This window comes from Penicillium coprophilum (assembly GCF_028826855.1).
Source record: "Penicillium coprophilum strain IBT 35676 chromosome Unknown utg000004l_segment0_segment0, whole genome shotgun sequence".
In the NCBI taxonomy this organism is placed as follows: Eukaryota; Fungi; Ascomycota; class Eurotiomycetes; order Eurotiales; family Aspergillaceae; genus Penicillium; species Penicillium coprophilum.
The window spans coordinates 3,313,617-3,332,697 of NW_026622723.1; the positions used below are offsets into that span (position 1 = coordinate 3,313,617).

Here is a 19,081-nt window from a genome sequence, read left to right on the forward strand (position 1 = left end):
AAGATCTTGTGCAAGGAGAAACGCACATTCTATATCGAGTAAGCCACAATGCCGATCCTTCTCCGATCCCTTTAGTCTGGCGCTAGTCCTTTCACGGAATTGTTGTCGCCGAAAGACTTCGGGATGGAGACGGCTTCCCGAGGCCCCGTTTTGCAACCAGCACCGAGAAGCACGGGAGTGGCTTGGCGCTTGGGCTCGGCATCCGTTGGAGATCGGGTACAACGTCCTATGTTATCTGGAATACTGAGGGATCCTAACAGGTCGTATTTGACATATTACCGTGTGCGTGCGCAATCCCGCTGATCGGGATGCACTGACTTAATAATCGGCAAGCCTTGTGTTATTGGTCTTTTCTCCTTGCCTTTAGTTTCTCACCCGAGAAGACACGCACCAGGTACACTTCAACTTGACCCAGAATTCATTGGGAAGTGTTATGTTTGGTCAGTCAAAGTACGGATCCATATAGAGCATCTCCACCGTATTGTGAAGACCAATGAAAAAAACATGAATCTTAACAAAAAAAAATGGTAAAGAAATTTCAGTGACATCATCAGGGACGCAAACCACCTGGAAATCTCACGAAAATGCTTAATATGCCATTATTGATGCATTCGGCTGATGGGGCTCCCCTTGATAAGAACATGATTCGTTCAACCATTAAGTAGCACCTTTTGTTATTTACATTTTGATTTGATTTCCCCCACCGTGGCTTCTCCGTAGCCCGAGGGGAATAAAAAAAATATTATATGAATCTCATTACTACTTTCGTCAATCTCCGGAGAAGCAAGACATTCAAATATCTCCCTGTTCCCTTCCCCTGTCCTTTTTTCTCCGCGTGTATCTATAACCCCAGTCATTCTCTACTCACGTGTTCCAAGTCCTTTTATATACCCTCGGACTTGTATAGATTGGTTAGATTCGAGATTATCTTCCATTCTTCATCATGGCGCCTACATTTGCTGGTATGTCCGGTAAACCCTTAGGGTTGACGGTATCAACCATCGCTACGATGGGTTTCCTACTTTTTGGTTATGATCGTGAGTATAACGTCGATCTACTACGCAAATCTGATGCTAACCATTTGCAGAGGGTGTCATGTCCGGTATTATTGATTCCGACGCCTTCGGAAGGTTTATGCCTATCACCCATGGCGACTCCACCATGCAGGCCTTGGTGACTGCCGTCTACGAGTTGGGCTGTCTGGTCGGTGCCATGTATGCCTTGTTCGCTGGTGACAAGCTTGGTCGTCGTCTCATGATTATTCATGGTGCTTGGGTTATGATGATCGGTGTTGTTATTCAAATCTCTGCTATCAAGGGCCACGGAGCTACTGCACAGTTCTTTGTCGGTCGTATCCTCACTGGTATCGGCAACGGAATGAACACTTCCACTATTCCTACATACCAAGCCGAGTGCTCGCGTTCCTCCAACCGTGGTCTTCTCATCTGTATCGAAGGTGGTATCATCGCCATTGGTACAATGATCGCCTACTGGATTGATTTCGGTGCCTCCTACGGCCCTGACGACCTCACCTGGCGTTTCCCCATTGGCTTCCAGATCGTCTTTGGTCTTATCATTGTCATTGGCATGTACTACTTGCCTGATTCACCTCGCTACCTCATCTCCAAGGGTAAGGTGCACGAGGGTGAGTATGTGCTCGCTGCTCTCGGTGGCTACGAGATCGAATCCCACGAGACCCAGCTTCAGAAGCAGCTTGTAATCGAGTCCATCGAGGCTGCCGGTGTTGCTGAGGGTGCTGGTTACTCTGATCTCCTCACTGGTGGCAAGACCCAGCACCTGCGCCGCATGCTCATCGGTTCTTCCTCTCAAATCGCCCAGCAACTGTCTGGTTGCAACGCTGTCATTTACTACCTCCCTGTCCTCCTGAAGAAGTCTCTCGGCCAGGATAACTTTATGTCCATGCTCATCGGTGGTATCAACATGATTGTCTACGCCATCTTCGCCACCTTCTCCTGGTTCTTCATTGAGAAGATTGGTCGCCGCAAGCTCTTCATCGGTGGTATGACTGGCCAGATGGTTTCGATGATCATCGTCTTCGGTTGTTTGATCCCTGACCAGACTGGACCTTCCAAGGGTGCCGTCTTTGGTCTCTTCCTTTACATGTCTTTCTTCGGTGCCTCCATTCTGCCCCTCCCCTGGTTGTACCCTGCCGAGATCTCGCCTCTCCGTACTCGTGCTAAGGCCAATGCCGTCTCGACCTGCTCCAACTGGCTATTCAACTTCACCGTCGTTATGATCACCCCGGTTATGATTGACAGTATCTCATGGGGTACCTACCTGTTCTTCGCCGTGATGAACTTTATCTTCATCCCCCCATGATCCTGTTCTACCCTGAGACCGCCGGTCGCAGTCTGGAGGAGATCGATCTCATCTTTGCCAAGGGTTACTGCGAGAACATGAGCTATGTCAAGGCTGCCCGCGAGCTGCCCAAGCTCACCGACGAGGAGATTGAGGCCAAGGCTGCTGAGTATGGCTTCGAGACTAGCCGCCGCCAGGGTGATATGGAGAACGCCGGCGAGAAGGGCTCCCCTCGCAGCAACTCCAGCGATGAGAAGAATTTCCACGAGGAGACCGAGAACTCCAAGTCTCTCTCTTGAGCGCCATGGGCTCAACGAGCTCTGCTAAGCGGGGTTTCAAGTTACCAGCGTGACAGCGCTGTGCGCTGCTATCTTACATGTTATGGCTGTGCTGTTCCCTCTGTCTAATGGACGGGTGAACACCAGATTCTCTTTTTCTCTTTTCTCTTTTTTCTCATTTTCTTTTCATTTTTCTGTTTTGACATTATATACCCATTTTTTCTGGCCTGGAGCATGACACCCTGGCCTTGGTGCCGGTGAACGATCCTCTCTGCACCCTTTTTTAGAATCCAACGTGCAGTGTCTTTTTCTATTCCCTCTGGGACAATAGTTCGGTCGGATATGGGAATCATCAGCTTCATGTATATGCGTCTTGTATGATACCAGTCAAGATAACGAACTTATATTCCATCTACTCTTTTCCTATTTAAAATGTAAATCTTGAGACATATAAATCTTATGTCCCTGCATGTGCGCTTAACCTGCTTCTCCCGGATTTTAATCGTGACTCATGCGAGTGCTGCCTTGCATGAGGCTTATAGATTCCCCGAGCAAGGGACCATTCACAGTCGCATTTAAAACTATATATAATAGCATAATCACCCGTAGAAGCCAATCAACTAAATTATTAATTAGCTGGCAGTTATCCAAATCCCTTTGTCCGGAATACATCCTTGAATCTCATATCTGCTGCAAGATATAACTAGTCTTGTTTTATAGAAATCCCCTATTTTCTTTTTCTGACTTCTTTTACCATCCTAAACACGTGCTACTGACCCCGTGAACAAGAAGCCACCGGCTGATACCGCCCGCAACTTGCCCGGGCTATCTTTTCTTTCACTTCTTCTTCAAATATCCCTTTGATCTGATTTCTTTGTTTCTATCGCGTTGATTGTCAAATGGGTTTGACTATCAGCATATAATGCGAATACAAAAACTTGATCCCCGCTTCCTCAACGGGGAAACATGAGTTCAAGCCTCGAAGCTAAGATTGTTGTCCTTGGAGCACAGGGTATGTGAGCTTCAATATAACTTGAAACTCAAGAGAATATACTGATTTCAATCAGGGGTGGGAAAGACTGCACTCGTGGAGAGATACTGTACAAACACTTTCAACCCCGCAGCGGCTTCAACTATCGGCGCGTCGTTCGTGACGAAGCGCGTCCTCGATTCCACCTCCGATACCATAGTCAGATTACAGATATGGGACACAGCCGGACAGGAGAGGTTTCGCAGTATGTCGAGACTTTATTATAGGGGAGCTCAAGCAGTGCTCCTGTGCTATGATGTCAGTCTCCACACTTTCCCCTCTTTGCCCTTACAGTCTGCCTCGACATTTTGCCTATTACATGCGCAACGTACATAAAGCCTACAATCCTACTGATACTAACTGTCCCAGATCACCGATCAAAACAGTTTCCAAGAAATGGCGGGCTGGCTGCGCGAACTCCGCAAAAACATCACACCCAGCGACGACGGCACAGACTCCCTCATAATCCACGTCGTAGGTACAAAGTCCGACATTGTCGCCGATGACCCTTCCCGCCGCCGCGTTCCTTTTGAGCGCACCATCGCCTACGTCGCCGAACAACTCTACCCAACCCAAGCCTCCACCCCACCACCGACCGCAACAGCAGGCATGGGCGGCCTAGGCTTTGGGACGTCCGTGTTTGGAGGTACTAGTGGTGGTAGTAACGCCAGCGCCAGCGCTGCAGCACTCTCATCAAATGCCCTGCAGAGTCCGGACTCGAAGCGTAGTTCGGCATTCTGGGGACAGGAGATTGGTTGGGATTGCTGTCATGAGATCAGCGCGCGGGATGGCGAAGGAATCGATGAGGTTTTTCGCGTTATCACGCGTAAGCTGGTCGAGCAGCGTAATCGACGTGATACCGAGCTGGCTTTGTCGATTGGTAGTGCGTCCATAGCGAATGGGGTTGCTGGGGTTTTTAGTCCCGGGATCGTGGAGGGTACTGGGAGTTTTCGGCTCGGTCTTGGTGATAAGAGGAGGAGCTGGCTGGGTTTAGCAGCAGCTGTTGATGTAGATGGTGCCGAGGAGGAGAGGGTCACGCATGCCTCGCGTAATAAGGGGCGCTGCTGTTGATTGGTTAGGGGAACTGGACTGGATTCTTTTTCTTGTATTTAAGCTAGCGTTTTGGACTGTTTGATTATGGATGTACGAGTTAGAAGAGTGTACTTAGGGCTTGGATTAGGCGGCCCTGGTTTCTTGTATTTTCGGCTTCAATATATATGCATGAGGTACTTTTTGTTCAATAAGCCTTAGTAGGATTTCCAACAGGATCAATAACGCCGCATACAATCGGTCTATAGAATCGGATGTGGAGCCGGTGGATCCGATCGTAGATGCCCACTGATTTACACATGGATGATATTATAGCCGTGTAGATTAGTCCATGCCATAGGCAACAAGATAACGATTGGACCGTCCTCGCTCTCCCGGAGATATGAAATTCTCAGGTATTGGGCTTCAGCCTCCAAACCCCCTCATTTCGCTTATAACGGAGAATTTCATTTCGTCTCATTGGCCGAGGGCCAATCAAAGAGAAGCTCCAGCTGTCCAGGTGGACTGTGCTGTTGCTATCAGAAGTACCTGTCGATTGCAATGTATATCCGCACGGCCTTGTGCCAACACTTTTCTTTTCTTTTTTTTTTTTTGTCAGTGTCCCTTTGCTGGGCATTTCTTCTTTCCTTTCTTATCTCCTCCAAGCTTTTTCCGAATTCTCAGTTTTGTTACTATACCCTTGGATCCCAAGATACACCGCTCGTATTCAACCCCTCCCATATATCCCGAGTGCCATCTGACTCACCATGTCGGGGGTGGAGGTGATAGCAGTCGTAGCCTGTGTGGCAGCCAGTAAGCCCATCCCCTATCCTGTTATAGATGAGACTAATGACTCCAAATCATCAAACAGTCGTCTCCGCCTACAATGACGGATCGCGGATGTATACGGCCATTAAGAAGAAATATCACGAGCGCCAGTCCACCCGGGCACTAGAACGGTCGCTCACTCTCGGCCGTACCGAGATCCAGTCTCGCTTTGATCAGCATCATCAAGAGCTGGGACGACGATACTGGGACGGTGACGCGATCGCTCGTGAACAGATGAAAGATATCATCATCACACTGCAGGGGGCGTTGCTGAGACACCTCCGTGAGGCACAGGAGCAGGGGACGACTCTGGATCTGAACGCGTTGCAGATAGAGTCCGACCAGGGGCGCGTTCGCACGCTCGCCATTTTAGGAGATCTGTATCTGCGTCTTTCGAGGCCATCGCATATCCCGCCATCTTTTTCGATGTTCATTAATGCAGATCCAAACTATCACAGGATAAACCTGCAGGGCGGTGGATATCCTTCCAATAGTCCGGACGGATACTTGCCATCCTACTCGTCGGAGATGCGATACCTTTCTGGCGGATATCCCGTATCACCAGGCAGTTACACACCAGGCCGGGTTCTAACGCAGGACACAGTCGGTTCACCGAGAGAGTATCCGGCCACCAGTCCAAGAACGAGGAGAAGATCATCGGCCATTGGGTCAGCTTGGACTAGTATGGGCGAATTATTTCATTCCCGTCCAGGCCGCTCGAGTACACAACCATTCGCATCGTCGGCGCCCGAGCCCGGGTACATCCCACCCAGAGAATACGACGCGGTTTCGCCGTTGACAACAAACCAAATTCCGGAACTCGATGTCAGACCAGCCACGCCACACAGACCTCATTTGCAATTGAGCCCAATACCCCACGATGTCGTTTCAGGGAACCCGTGGAAGGACTCTGACTCCGACTCCGGTGATGACGCCTTCAGCCCTGCTCGGATCAAAGAAGAAAACTCTCACCTCTCGACCATATCCCCGTCGACGCAAACCCGCCACAGTTCCGTCTCCGCAGCCTCAACCGCCTCCACGGACTCAACCCCGTCAAACCCTTCTACCCTCAGCAGCACCGATGCAAACCGACCCCTGTGGCCACCTAGCAAATCGAACAACTACCTGGGCTTCTGCAAAGGTGCTTGGAAAGTGCATACCGGATTCCGGGGATTCCGAATCTACACCGAACCCGGAACAGGCTTTTACACGCAACAGTCATGGCTACGGTGCGCGCATTGCGCTTTCGAAGCACCCATGGCCCCTAAGAGTTCCAGCCGCAATCCGCAGTTCGAGGGAAGTGTCCGTACGCACAAAGCTAGCGGTGTCCGGTATCGATTCGGGTTCTTGGCCAAGTCACATGTGCACTGTAAGCGGGACGCCGCGTCGCATTTTGCTCCTAATACTCCCCGCGGCGCGTTTTGCTGTGTCTTTTGCTGTGCGATGGCACATGGATCGATGCAGGTTTATGGGAATCTAGATACCTTTATGGCACATCTGGCGGAACAGCATTCGGCGGTTGAGAGGGGAACGTTAGCGGTTTTGCCTAGTATACGGCGTGTGGTTGGTCGAATAGCGCCTGATTCAGAGGATTTTGATGTGAATATCTTGGCGGTACGCGGCTGATGTCTTGGATCTTGGGCTTATGTCTTGGGGTTGTGGGTTTCATTATATTTTTGGAGTGATTGTCTTAGGGTTCGGACTGGATGGCGTTGGTCATACCTTTTTTTTTTTTGGACCATATAGGAAACACTTGATCTGCAGTCCAACAGAAATCTCCTTGCATAGGATGTGTATCATATATATCATTGTTTCAGGAGTGGATCATCAGGGTCTACAACACCAAAACCAAATTCGATTTTCCCCCTGAATATATAACCAATATTGGCCGATAGGCCGAGAACCTTAAGTTGGACCAATCAAAATGCCCCAAATCACCCATATGCCCCGAAAAAAGTCTTGAAGTGGTCGAAATTGGAGAAAAGAGACAAGTTTACCCCCCAAATGAGGAAAGTGCCGACTTGAATTCCTTTTCTTTTTTTTCCCTCTTATTAAGGAAATTCGACGGTTCTCTGAGGTCTTTCTTCTCTCCCTTGACTCGGCACTTTCGTCATCTCGCGTTCACAGTGAGTTTCATCCGGCCCATGGGGCGCTGCTTATCACTTTCTTAAGATTGCGTGTCCTGAGACACTGGCTTTTCCTCATTCTCTCTCTTCCAAACTCCTCCCCCCTTAATTCTCTTTCTCTCAATCCCGACAATCGCGTTATGCGATGAGGTTGTCACTTCGTGTCGGTGCCGCTGCGGCACTCATCATCCTGACTCTCGTACTGGTCAATCGCAGTCTCAAGACCAAGGGTGAATCAATTCAGGATATATGGCACTTCGATACCGGCTCATTCCGCACATCTCTCAGACCAAAGCCCAAACAAGATACGGGATCTCAACGAAAATGGCGCATTGCATCGGACAATAAACCCGCTTTACTTTACCAAACTACCGATATCACGGTCCCCAACCAGGGTGCTATTGTGATGGGCAAGCGCAAGGAGGAGGATACTGCCTGGGTTGGGGCAGAGCTAGCGGAGTAAGCGTAACTCCATTTTGTCCCCAAAAGAAGACAAGCGCTAATTCAGTCTCTCTCCAGATGGCGTAGCGTCATTTACACCGTCGACGATATCAATGCACCGACGCACACCCCGAAGAACAAGGGTCGCGAGGCTCTCCCCTACCTCCAATTCCTGATCGACCACTATGATAACCTTCCAGAGGTCGTGGTTTTCCTTCACAGTCACCGCGACGGCATAATCGCCGGCTGGCACATCGACACCATGGATTACAGCAATGTGGACTCGGTGCGCGCGTTGCAGAGAGATTTCGTGTTAGAGTCAGGCTTTGTCAACTTGCGTTGCCAATTGAGCCCAGGATGCCCCTCCGCCATCCAACCGTTCCGCCAACCGGCGAATCTCGAAAGCCCAGGTGAGGCACATTACGCTGCTGCGTGGAAAGAGCTGTTCCCCGATACGCCTGTTCCTCGCGAAATCGCGGCGCCGTGCTGCTCCCAGTTTGCCGTTTCCCGAGATCAGATCCTCCGGCGCCCCCATAGCGATTACCAGCGCATGTACGACTGGGTAATGAACAATGAGCTGTCGGACGAGGCTACCGCGAACATTATGGAGTACTCATGGCACATCATTTTCGGCAAGGACCCTGTCTTGTAAGTTGTCCTGCAATGATCTTATTTCTCTGCTAACATGTTTCCTTGCAGCTGCCCTGATTTGTTCCAATGCTACGGAGACGTTTACGGCGAGGAGGTCATCTTCACCTACTGATCATTTCAAGTTATTCCTCTTTGCCTACAAGAGCTGGTAGCTCTCTTGTATTTCCGGAATACCCTTCTTTACTACCCGGCAAGTGCCGGAACTCCCCAAGGGAGGAATACCATGGCTACTGGGAAGACGCAGAGCCAATGCCACATGATGACCCGCTTCGATGTCAAGTTTTTTTTTCCCCTTCTATCTCTTTCAGAAGCAAATGTACAAAGACTCAAATGTGCCCAGCTATCACAGTGATATCATCTGTCTCGCCTCGAGTTGCACATCCAACTCAGGATCATGAGACCTTCCTTTCGTGCTACGGCACCCATGTATATCTTATTTGCAAATCTTATTCCTGTTCAATCATAGACATGGTACACATGTAGCTACCCTGCAGCTCTCTCTATCTTCTCATCCCCCCCGAACCATCTCCCCACCTCATCCTTCCGATACATTCACCACCAACACTGTAAAGAACTAATTGATCATCTAACCAGCAACAATAGCCCGTCGAAAGGTAATGTTGATCCGTCATCTTGTCTGCGCAACCTTCCCCTTCCGCTTAAAAATACTGTATAACAGTCCTGACTACGTCACCTCACGCATAACAACTATATTGCCTGGCTTCAGACTCATCTAAATTTGCTACATTGTCAGTGTAGCAGGTCTCGATCCATTCCCTATCATACTTTCATTCATCATGGCTTCTCCCTCGGTAACCCATACTTTACAGTATGGTCCAGGTCACCCGACAGCCGATAATACACGAATCAACTGGTAAACAGTGTGTAAAAGGTAGGCAAAATAGCAAGCTAACAGTAGGTCTCCCGAAGATGCTGAAGCATCCAACAATAATACCTTAAGACTCCACATTCACACCAGTCCCCACCCCTCTGCCACTAGATCATAAAAGCCAGCCCTATAAGCCAGACATCCCACCTGATTCAATGTCTACGATTAGGGCACCGCGAACACCATCAGAGATACACTCTGTCAACATTCCCAAAAAGGAGATCCACTGATCTGGTATCCCACTCTAAATTCGACTTCGGGATGGCCAGCGATACATTTCGGTTGTATTGTTTGGATACCGATATTCATCATGCTAAAGAGTCCCGAACTCATGCTGTCAACTTCACCCCATGAGCCTTGGGATATTTGGGACATTTCTAGAAGGTGAGTACGTGGTTCGGCTTGAAAGTAACAGGAGTTAGTGAAGCTTAATGAGGCAACGGATGTTAGTTAAACGAGAGCAATATTAAGCTCAGATTGGGTACTGACGACCTCGCTGATAAAATCTCCTCATTGATATATGGATAGTATACTTCTTTAACGAGGGAAAAACATGATCAGCGACCATTAGCATTTATTCGCCTATGAGAATGTAGATTCTGATACTATAAGTGGTTATAGCGGTTGTGAATTCGGTTGGGGAACCTGGTAGCTTAAAACCACTCTGGAGCCTATATCCTAGGGTAAGAGCCGACCGCCGAAGGTAGTTTAAATTATCTTGTGGCGCAGTATCCGTAGTTAATACCTAGGATAGGTAAGTAAGACGAGGGCGGGTAAGGCTTCTTCTAGTGCTGGGAAACGGTTCATCTTCATGGTGGCAGAGTGCTGTTCGGCCTACTACGACCCTAGGAAGTGATTGCTTCTCGTAGCTCTGGCTATTACCAGACTCAAGTTCGAAGATAATCCAAGCCGGGAAAAAGATAGCAGCTCTGACACAGGCAAGTGGCGTGATGGCAGTAAGCACAGGCTGCACAGCGACTGTCTGACGCTTAGTCGGATTGGTCAATTTCGGCCACCGGACAGTGGGATAGGAATTAAGAACACGACGATTCGAATGTCCAGATAAGTCGACTGGTTCCCTGAAGATCTCATCAGGGCGCACGAAGATGATAGACATGGTTCGAAGGGTCAGTGGTATTGGACGGGGTGAGGAGGCTGTCTCCATACAAATAGGCCTCCCAAAATGTGTACTGTCCCCTCCCCGAACTTACTACGGATCCAGGTCCATCCCTGGCGTGAAGGATGGTGAAACTTGCAGGTTTAATCGGTTCAAAGCGTAAAGGGCGCCATGTCATTTGAGTGCCATGCACCCTAGCCACCCATATTTTCCCAGCGTTTTGTTCTGTGTGGGAATGGGGAAACATATCTCGTGCGTTTTGGATACTTTCTCAGGCGCGAAGCGGAGGCGTATTACCATATATGTCGGTGTAGGGTGAGCTTTGTTGGATACACTGAACATGTGGGGATAGACGGATCAGAGATGCTATCAGAGTCGACATTCTGCCAATTACTGAGGGGCTGATTTATTGTCGCTGCTGCTCGACAACAAAGGGTCAGCATTAAACAGAGTTCGCAAGAGTGTTTGATACAAGCCGGTGTGATGGATTGTAGGAGATGAATCGACCCTACGCCAAAGCTAGCCAAGATGGGACTGACATATGATACGCGTGATGCTGATAGGTAACAAAGTTATTCCAGTAAGGGACCAGGTCGTAGTAAAGTATGAGCTCTTCCGCTGCAGGTACCCTGTAGCTCTCTCTCTCCCTCCATGATGATAATGAATAATTCATTTACCCGATATAGTTCGCTATCACATACACGCTGCTATGCGGGTATAGTATCCCAGACCCTGCTCCTAGACTGCACCAAAACTCGCAAACCCGAAAAGCCCAACCCAGAAATGGGTTAGGTTTTGGGTTAAGTTGGATAACCTATATAGGTTTGCGGGTTACCTGTACGGGTTATAACTGTCGCAGTAGAAAGGAGAGAAGGCTTCTACAAGAGTAATATTGCGGAAAATGTCAGTCACAACACAAGTGATGATTTGGCTGTTGGTGAAGGCATAGAAAACATTATAAGCCGTAGGGTGCTGGACCCAGGTGTAAAAGTGGGTGGAGTGATTGGTGAGACTTGTGGCGTACTCGGCTCTACGCACGGCGCTGCATGGGTTGAATGCAAAAACTAGTTCAATGCAAATGTACCTATTATACGCGCTACGCATACAAAGGGTACTTTGAAACATATATCTCTCTCGACCATCTCATCTAATTATACGAAGATAAATTGATACTCAGAACCTACTTGGCTACTTAACTCTGAAGATATAGATTTGATCTCTGGATCCTTTTGTATGTGTACCCCATAGAAAAGGTACTTTTGCAGTGAATTAGTTTTCACATTTGACCCGTGCGGCCCAATTCCCGAAGGGGGAATTGGGCCATGCGTAGGGCCGGGTATTGGAAGGAGTGATGTTGTGGTGAGCTGGGCACATTGTCGGCACTCGTGCCAGGAAGCCTGTGTTTACATGGATCCAAGAACAAATAGGAGATAGGTGAACAGGGCCTCTATCTCGTGGGACTAGACCTCCGCAAAGCCTAACCTAACCAACCCACAGCCCACTGAGCTAGGCCATGGGTCTCTATAAAAACCTATACAATATACAGGCGCGAACAAAGAGAACTCTGTAATCTTTATATCGCGACCTTCCATTGATCGTATAAATGTCAAATTCAAAGTTGAAATAACATCCGATCGGCAAGGGGCAAGAAATAACCGAAAAGGTGAATACATACGGAGTACGGAGTATTGATATTTTAATTGCGGAGCGAAGCGGAGCAATCCTTATCATGGGCTCGTGTGTATGTCACATACGTAACTAGCACCCCGCAACTAGCATAACAATCAGCATAGCAATAAGTACTAGTAATTCCACCTAGAATCCCAGCCCACCCCCCTTACCCCCCTTCCGGGGTCAGTCCGGCGGTGTAGCCCGCCGAGCCGGCTGTAAGCCGTTTAAATTTCTATCTATCTCGCAAAAGGCTGGTCGCGGGCCAGAAAAGCCGGCTACAGGCCATCAAAAGTCAATACAGACAAGAATTTATTATACTAAGTCTAGTAAATATAATCTATATATACCTTAATGAATATATCTACCCACTAAGAATGATAATTATAGGACTGTATAGTGTTAAAACAAGTCACTTCGCTTCGCAACGACTATCTAGTGGCCTTGAGCCACCAATATCCCTTGTAGGGAAGCACTACCACTTTTGAGTGAAACTCTGTAATTTTAAAAACCTCTTTATTAACGCCTTTTCTTATATCCTTATGGTGATATAGAGAGAACACTAGTAACTAATTCTAAAATATTCAATATAGTATAATATTACCTTACGGATTAGGGTCAGAAACGGACGTGAAATAGAGGTAATTTAGTAAATCCGAAAAGGGGGTTTAGCTTGCATATTTGTATTGTTTAGGCCCTAATAGGCCCCTATTCAAAGTCTGTTGGCTTTTTACCCCGGCCCTAAAGCCCACAGCTGGCTCTAGGAACTGGGCCTAAAGCCTAGCCCATTTGCGGGCTGGGTTGGGCTGGGCTTTGGGCTTTATGGGGTTTGCGGAGGTCTACGTGGGAGGCTCTCATGTGAAAAGTGTGCCTATGATTCAGGTGCTTTTCCGCAAAACCCAATTTTTGACCCAGTTCTTGGTATTTCCAAAACCTCAGTTATTTATCCGTACACTAAGACATTTTTCAGGGGAAGGAAGCACTCAGTGACTTCCACAAGGTACAGGACTGTACCAATCTGTATAATGGCGATAAAACGGCCATCTCGCTAAGATGCCTTGGGTATCCACAACATGCCTGAGATAAAGTTGTCCCGTGGGCAATGCCTCGAAGAGGCAGTTGGTAGCAATACCAAAACACTATGACCGTCTTCTCATCCCATGCGCTAGATGTATATGCTCAAGGCCCCCATCTACTGAAATGGCTATAAATATGGCTCTTTGCTTCTATCAGAGCTGTATCCCAGGGAAACTGCATCTTCGGTCATACATCTTCCTGGCTCCAAGGATACGCCCCGATGTATTTCAGCCAATTTGGAGCACTGCTCTACCTCCTGGCTCCGGCCAGTGGGTTGGCTGTTCAGCCTTATGAAGGAGTCCCTCATGTCCCCCGAGCACACCCCTCTGCAGCAGCCTCAGCAACCCGCATTGTCAAGTTGGCAGTAGCTCTGCCAACTCCATCGGATGTGCCATACCAGAATAGCTCATCCATCTGGACAACAGCACAATGTGATCAGAATTTCATTGACGATCCTACTGTCGGTTTCGTTGATCGATGGTATGCGGCAGACGTCCCAGGAGCCTGGGGTGCGATGATTAGCGAGTGGAAGAGAGGAGCTACAGGTGAAGCTGGTCACAAAATGTATCGCAACCTCGCATTCCCGCAGTTTGTCAGCTACTTCTTCCACGGTCCGGAAAATTGGAACTGTAAGGATGTCGGTAGCGTCCCATGCTCTTCCGTTGTCCAGTGCAAGGACGTCAATCATCCAGCAGGGTATGATTACAGTCATTAGGTCTCGTCGCCTTATGCTATCGCAAATCAGCTAACCATATAATAGATACCTTATTTTAAATGCTTTCTCTGGTATCCATCAGGTAAGCCTTTCCTGGTATCCCGAATTCAACTTTTTTAATAGGGGATACTAACTAGTAAAACCTCTGTATAGCTACACACTGAGATGTACAATGCACTCGACACGGCAGCAATTCTTGTTGACCAAAAGATTGGCGAATTTACCACCACATTTTCGCCGCAGAGTGATAATACTAAGATGATCCTGTTCATCTTTGATATGTTGACCACATTTATGGGCTTTACTGTTTCAGCATTCTTTAGCGTTGGTAAGTATACAGACCACCCTTTTCATTCGAGAAACTCCGAATTAACGTGATTACAGTTGAAAAGGAGGTCGTACAGGTAGCTTCGAGCGTCGCTAGTAGCCGTGGCAGTATTGCCTCCTCGGCAGACAGTCTCCACACCGCACCTGGAAGCATAGCCTCTTTCGATACTTACCACACTGCGCCATTCTCACAAACGGAACTGAACAACTACCTGAAAGGACCGAAATTTGAATTCAATAGCAGGGCGTACGCTAACGACATGACATACCAACTTTATACCATTACGGCGGCCTGGAGTAGGAATCATATTCCTAAGTAAGCCGATATATAGCCTCCAACCCCCTCAAAGACTGCCCTTGCTAACTAAAGTAGAGTCCATGATAAACTGCAAGCCCAGAACTCAGTCAGTTCCGCTCTTGGGGACATATTCAAGGGTTGGAAGGATACCGAGGCGTCCTATTTGGAGACGATCTTTTCTGGCGATGATTCATCACTGAAAGACCTTCTATCCCTTATTGGAGATGGTAAAATGAACTATTTGCCAAACACAATAAACCAAAATGAGATGGCAGCGCAGCTGGAGGCTGTACTCTATGGCCAACTATTACCTACTGCGTGGAAGCTCGCCTCTGATGATCGCGGCGCTTACCCAAGAATCTTGTGAGAAAACTCAAATTGTTATTTGAGAAAATGGTACTAATCAGAATACCTTTTGCAGAAAGACGGATGTCTCCTGCGATACCAAGTCCGCTCATATCCCTGAGTTCGATAACATTAATCCGAAACTTATCAATGACGATCTTTCTGTCGCCACACGCGCGTGCTGGAGGGACAAGCTGGTTTTCCTTCTGAATATGAGACCGCCGCAAAAGCCAGTTATAATCCCATATGCACCACTACCTGATCAAACGGTGCCATTTTCAGAACTACCCAGTACGAATAGACTCACCTTCTCTGGAGAGAAATGGGGAGGTCTCACATTCGATGATATTATTGCAAGTGCAATGACCGGATATGAATTTGCTGGTTACAAAAATGGCTATAAATCACCGGGTACTGCTGAGATCGAGCAGGATAGGAATGCTAGCGACTATGGGAAACGAGTCCGTTATCCCGGTTTCTTCAATATACCTGTATGCGAGGGCTTTGCGGAGACCGCTATGGTTATCTCGAAGGGATCTACAGGCTCTCCATTCTGGCCTTGCAAGGATCCTGATGACTATAACACTCAAGGGACTACTATTGTACGTCTGATCCGTCTGTGACTTCTCAAACGTGGTAATAGCTGCTAATCATCGTTATAGCATGTGGCTAATGGGTGGATTACTGCTAACGGGAATACCCCTGTCTGCAGCACCTTTAGTAAGTGGCTGCCCTGTCTTTGCCCTTGACTGAGTAGGCTAACGGCGTGATCTGTAGAGGTTGATGATCCAGGATATGGCAATACACTCAATACAACCTTGTATGGAAGATTTGATGGAAACAACAAAGCCGACTCTATGGTGAAGGCATCGTGCAAGATTACTTTCTCTTGGCCAAAATCCTGGATTGATATCAATTATGGAAAGGACGATTGCATGTACGACGGCCATTGGAATCCTCTCAATGATGCAAATGGCAAGCAAGTGTGCTGTCAACAGGATGACACCCTCACCGATATGGTCCAAAACCCATACATGGGTGGAGGCAAGTGTGATCTGGAGAGTAGAGATTAGGTGGTCAGGGAAATAGGAGAGTCTGAATGGAAGGAGATGGGGCGTGGGTGCACCTTCTTCACTGCCAACATCCGGTGCGGGCTTACTCCCGTGTCCTATCTTCATGTAGTTCCTACGAATTAAGCACATATCTTCTCCATACACCATCATCCAACTGCGTAGATTGCTATCCTTTCATCAAGTTTTACACTGAGAAAACATCCGTACGTGCAGTGTCAAAGCCCCTGAGGGATCGAATCCACAGAGGAGATCGGGGCCACGGAGGATGTGGTCAGTTTTGGTTTGTCAGGGTCCCAGGTAGATGCATCCAGCTCCTTGGCAGAGCTTTGAGCCCTCCTCTTCCACCTGAGCCAATTTCATGTGCTATCATATTGTGCCAGCCTGATACATCGTCAATTTTATACACGTTATACTTCTGATTATTCCTAATGACAGTCTAAGGCTTGTTGGGTGCTATCAACGGGGATTGAGACATCTCTACTTCTGAGGTTAGTTGCAATTTTTGTATGGGATGTCAGTTTCACCAGTCCGTGGATAGGTAAACTACCATAGCACTCAACATTAAGTTGTCAGATGCTGTGTATCGCCAACACTCAAAAGCATTCCTGCTCCGCGATTCTCAATTCCGTCGTAGCAATCATGTTCTTAGGGGTTTTAAATTTGCCATCTGCCCCAAGGAAACTCTCAGAGTAGTACAATCTGATCTTTCGGTCAACAAATAATCATATATCTAAGCAAGAGTTTGCTCGGATTGCGGATTGCTAGGCGAGAAGGTTGATTGCGCTACCAGGGAAAGCGTAGTTCGGTGATCCGGATCAACGGCCAAAATTTATCACCTGCAGAGCATGGGCGAAGGTGAGGAGAAAGGAATAGCAGGCGGGCGAAACATAGCGAAAGGTTGAAGGGGCGATAGGAGGGATTATATAATGTCAAATATCGAGTACGATTAGTCTTCCGCATGACCCAGTAAAACCCAGACCTAACCCAGACTTAACCCAGTTTGGGCTCTGATATAATGGTCTTTTGGCCGAGTTTACTTTTAGAAGTGCCCTCTATTATATCCTCTAGTTTATCCCCTTACTCCTCTATTTCACTAATTAGAATAACCACAACCTTAATAAGCTTCTCCTCTCTCCCCTCTTTTACTACTTTAAGCTTATCCTATAAGAATTTCTTAAGAAGTATTACTTCCTACTCCTCTATATTCAATTTTATTATATGAAGAAATATTATTTAGCCCTTAGTAGTCTTACTTTTTACTACACTATTAAGATATGCTGGCCGGTCCTACAAGCATTTACCCATTAGACCGAAAGGTCTTAACCAAGTCAAGTCCATGGATTTACTTAGTTGTAGTGGCATATATATGTAGGTAATCCACCTCTGGGATTACATCTTCATAGTGAAACCAAGTAAGTCAGAGAGGTGAATTAATCATAGAGTACATAGTGCAGTATCGAATTGTTTGAAATACGCATGTAATTAATTTCACTGCTGGCAAAAATCGTTGTGGCTCGTTGGCGGTTAAAACCTGCCGTAGCCTATAGGCCCTTGGCTGGCGCGATGTAACAAAAGTTAGATCTGGGCAAAAATAATTGTCTTCTTTTTCTAGCTCTCTCTCTCTACCTTCCCATCCCCTAGAACCATTTCCCTCGCGACCTCATCCCACCGATACATTCCCCCACTACCGACATTATAATGATAGTAATTATTTGTCCCACCAGGAATCATTGCCCGTCGAAAGGTAACATTGATGCGCCCCCTTGTCTCACCAGCCTTCCCCTTTCGCTTAGGAATACTATGCAACCAATTCGATTGCGTCGCCCCACGCATAACAACCATATCGCCTGACCCAAGGCTTATCTTAATTTGCTGCAGTGGCACCGTAGCAGGCCCAGATCCAGGAGAGACGGTATTCAATGTTCCACCCGTGAATTTACCCAGTGCCGACGTCACACCGGTACCACCTGGACCGGGCATTGCATGTGCAGCACCAGGCACGCGTCTACCCGCAGTCTGGTTCAAATTGCCTCCAGGTACAAAAGGTTTGTGCTTCATAAGAAAATCCCGCTGGCCGCCAAGAGATATTGAGGCAATGTTCGGATCGGGGCCGAGGAAGCGCTCGTCATCTGAGTGAAATGCGATGCTGTCGTCGCCGCTAGCGTAGTAATTTACCAAGCAGAAATTGTAGCTGGGGTTTTCAGTACCTGCGGCGGCGGCTGTGGCTGCATTCGCTGCTTCGACCTGTCTTCGTAGCAGATCGAGACAGGCTGGGATTGGACGGGGCGTGCACTGGTATTTTGTTTTTGGGATCGGTGTTTTGGTTTTTGTTTCTAGTAAAAGGAGGTTGTTGGGGTCGTCGTCTTGTTTGACGAAGGTGGATGTCTCATCGACTCCGAAGACGGTTGTCCATCTTGGTGTGTTGATTTGCGTTTGGATGTCGCCTCGTCGTGCTGTGTATTGGACGCGATAGAACGGGAGCTCACGACGAAGGAATTTGAATAGCTCGTTTGCTGTTGGGCGAGGGATGTATGGTTGGAAGTAGAGGAGGTCGAGGTGTGGTTGGTTGTTTATTTCACGAGCCGAGGTTGCTGGGGTTGCGTGTTCCAGGCCTACTTCAATATGTGAGGGGAGTTGGGCGATTGGAATTGGATAGCTTTGGTGATGACTTGGGGGTTTGGTGTCTTCAATTGGGGTATTGTCTGTCTCTGTGGGTGAGACGATGTTGGACTCCGCAGACTCTGATTTGAGTCGCTTTGCAGAGGTGGTTGATGATTTGAAGAATGCGTCGAGGGTGCGTTTTGTCATAGTGGAATAGGACCTCAGAAGGTTAAGCGTTGGCAATCGTGACTGAGATATCATGTTCACGC

The 19,081-nt window shown here is 47.9% G+C and overlaps 7 protein-coding genes across 7 annotated transcripts; 5 read left to right on the plus strand and 2 right to left on the minus strand.

Annotated features, from left to right (window-relative positions):
- Window positions 1-943: 943 nt before the first annotated feature.
- N7500_005697 (putative MFS monosaccharide transporter) lies at window positions 944-2,618 on the plus strand (the record flags this gene model as incomplete). Its single annotated transcript, XM_056676841.1, has 3 exons — window positions 944-1,037; window positions 1,088-2,310; window positions 2,358-2,618. The coding sequence occupies 3 exons, from the start codon at window positions 944-946 to the stop codon at window positions 2,616-2,618; spliced, it is 1,578 nt and encodes a 525-aa protein (XP_056531841.1).
- Window positions 2,619-3,563: 945 nt separating this feature from the next.
- On the plus strand, window positions 3,564-4,698 carry N7500_005698 (Rab family GTPase; the record flags this gene model as incomplete). Its single annotated transcript, XM_056676842.1, has 4 exons — window positions 3,564-3,609; window positions 3,665-3,832; window positions 3,891-3,955; window positions 3,997-4,698. The coding sequence occupies 4 exons, from the start codon at window positions 3,564-3,566 to the stop codon at window positions 4,696-4,698; spliced, it is 981 nt and encodes a 326-aa protein (XP_056531842.1).
- A 725-nt stretch (window positions 4,699-5,423) lies between these two features.
- Window positions 5,424-7,110, plus strand: N7500_005699 (uncharacterized protein; the record flags this gene model as incomplete). Its single annotated transcript, XM_056676843.1, has 2 exons — window positions 5,424-5,469; window positions 5,528-7,110. The coding sequence occupies 2 exons, from the start codon at window positions 5,424-5,426 to the stop codon at window positions 7,108-7,110; spliced, it is 1,629 nt and encodes a 542-aa protein (XP_056531843.1).
- A 645-nt stretch (window positions 7,111-7,755) lies between these two features.
- N7500_005700 (DUF3431 domain-containing protein) lies at window positions 7,756-8,814 on the plus strand (the record flags this gene model as incomplete). The annotated part of the gene is made up of 3 exons (XM_056676844.1): window positions 7,756-8,069; window positions 8,130-8,699; window positions 8,751-8,814. 3 exons carry the CDS (start codon window positions 7,756-7,758, stop codon window positions 8,812-8,814), a joined length of 948 nt encoding a protein of 315 aa, XP_056531844.1.
- Window positions 8,815-9,792: 978 nt separating this feature from the next.
- N7500_005701 (uncharacterized protein) lies at window positions 9,793-10,159 on the minus strand (the record flags this gene model as incomplete). Its single annotated transcript, XM_056676845.1, has 2 exons — window positions 9,793-9,992; window positions 10,081-10,159. 2 exons carry the CDS (start codon window positions 10,157-10,159, stop codon window positions 9,793-9,795), a joined length of 279 nt encoding a protein of 92 aa, XP_056531845.1.
- A 3,514-nt stretch (window positions 10,160-13,673) lies between these two features.
- On the plus strand, window positions 13,674-16,211 carry N7500_005702 (uncharacterized protein; the record flags this gene model as incomplete). Its single annotated transcript, XM_056676846.1, has 8 exons — window positions 13,674-14,149; window positions 14,214-14,250; window positions 14,322-14,496; window positions 14,553-14,811; window positions 14,869-15,156; window positions 15,215-15,740; window positions 15,801-15,858; window positions 15,916-16,211. 8 exons carry the CDS (start codon window positions 13,674-13,676, stop codon window positions 16,209-16,211), a joined length of 2,115 nt encoding a protein of 704 aa, XP_056531846.1.
- A 1,608-nt stretch (window positions 16,212-17,819) lies between these two features.
- On the minus strand, window positions 17,820-19,019 carry N7500_005703 (uncharacterized protein; the record flags this gene model as incomplete). Its single annotated transcript, XM_056676847.1, has 1 exon — window positions 17,820-19,019. One exon carries the CDS (start codon window positions 19,017-19,019, stop codon window positions 17,820-17,822), a length of 1,200 nt encoding a protein of 399 aa, XP_056531847.1.
- Window positions 19,020-19,081: the final 62 nt, after the last annotated feature.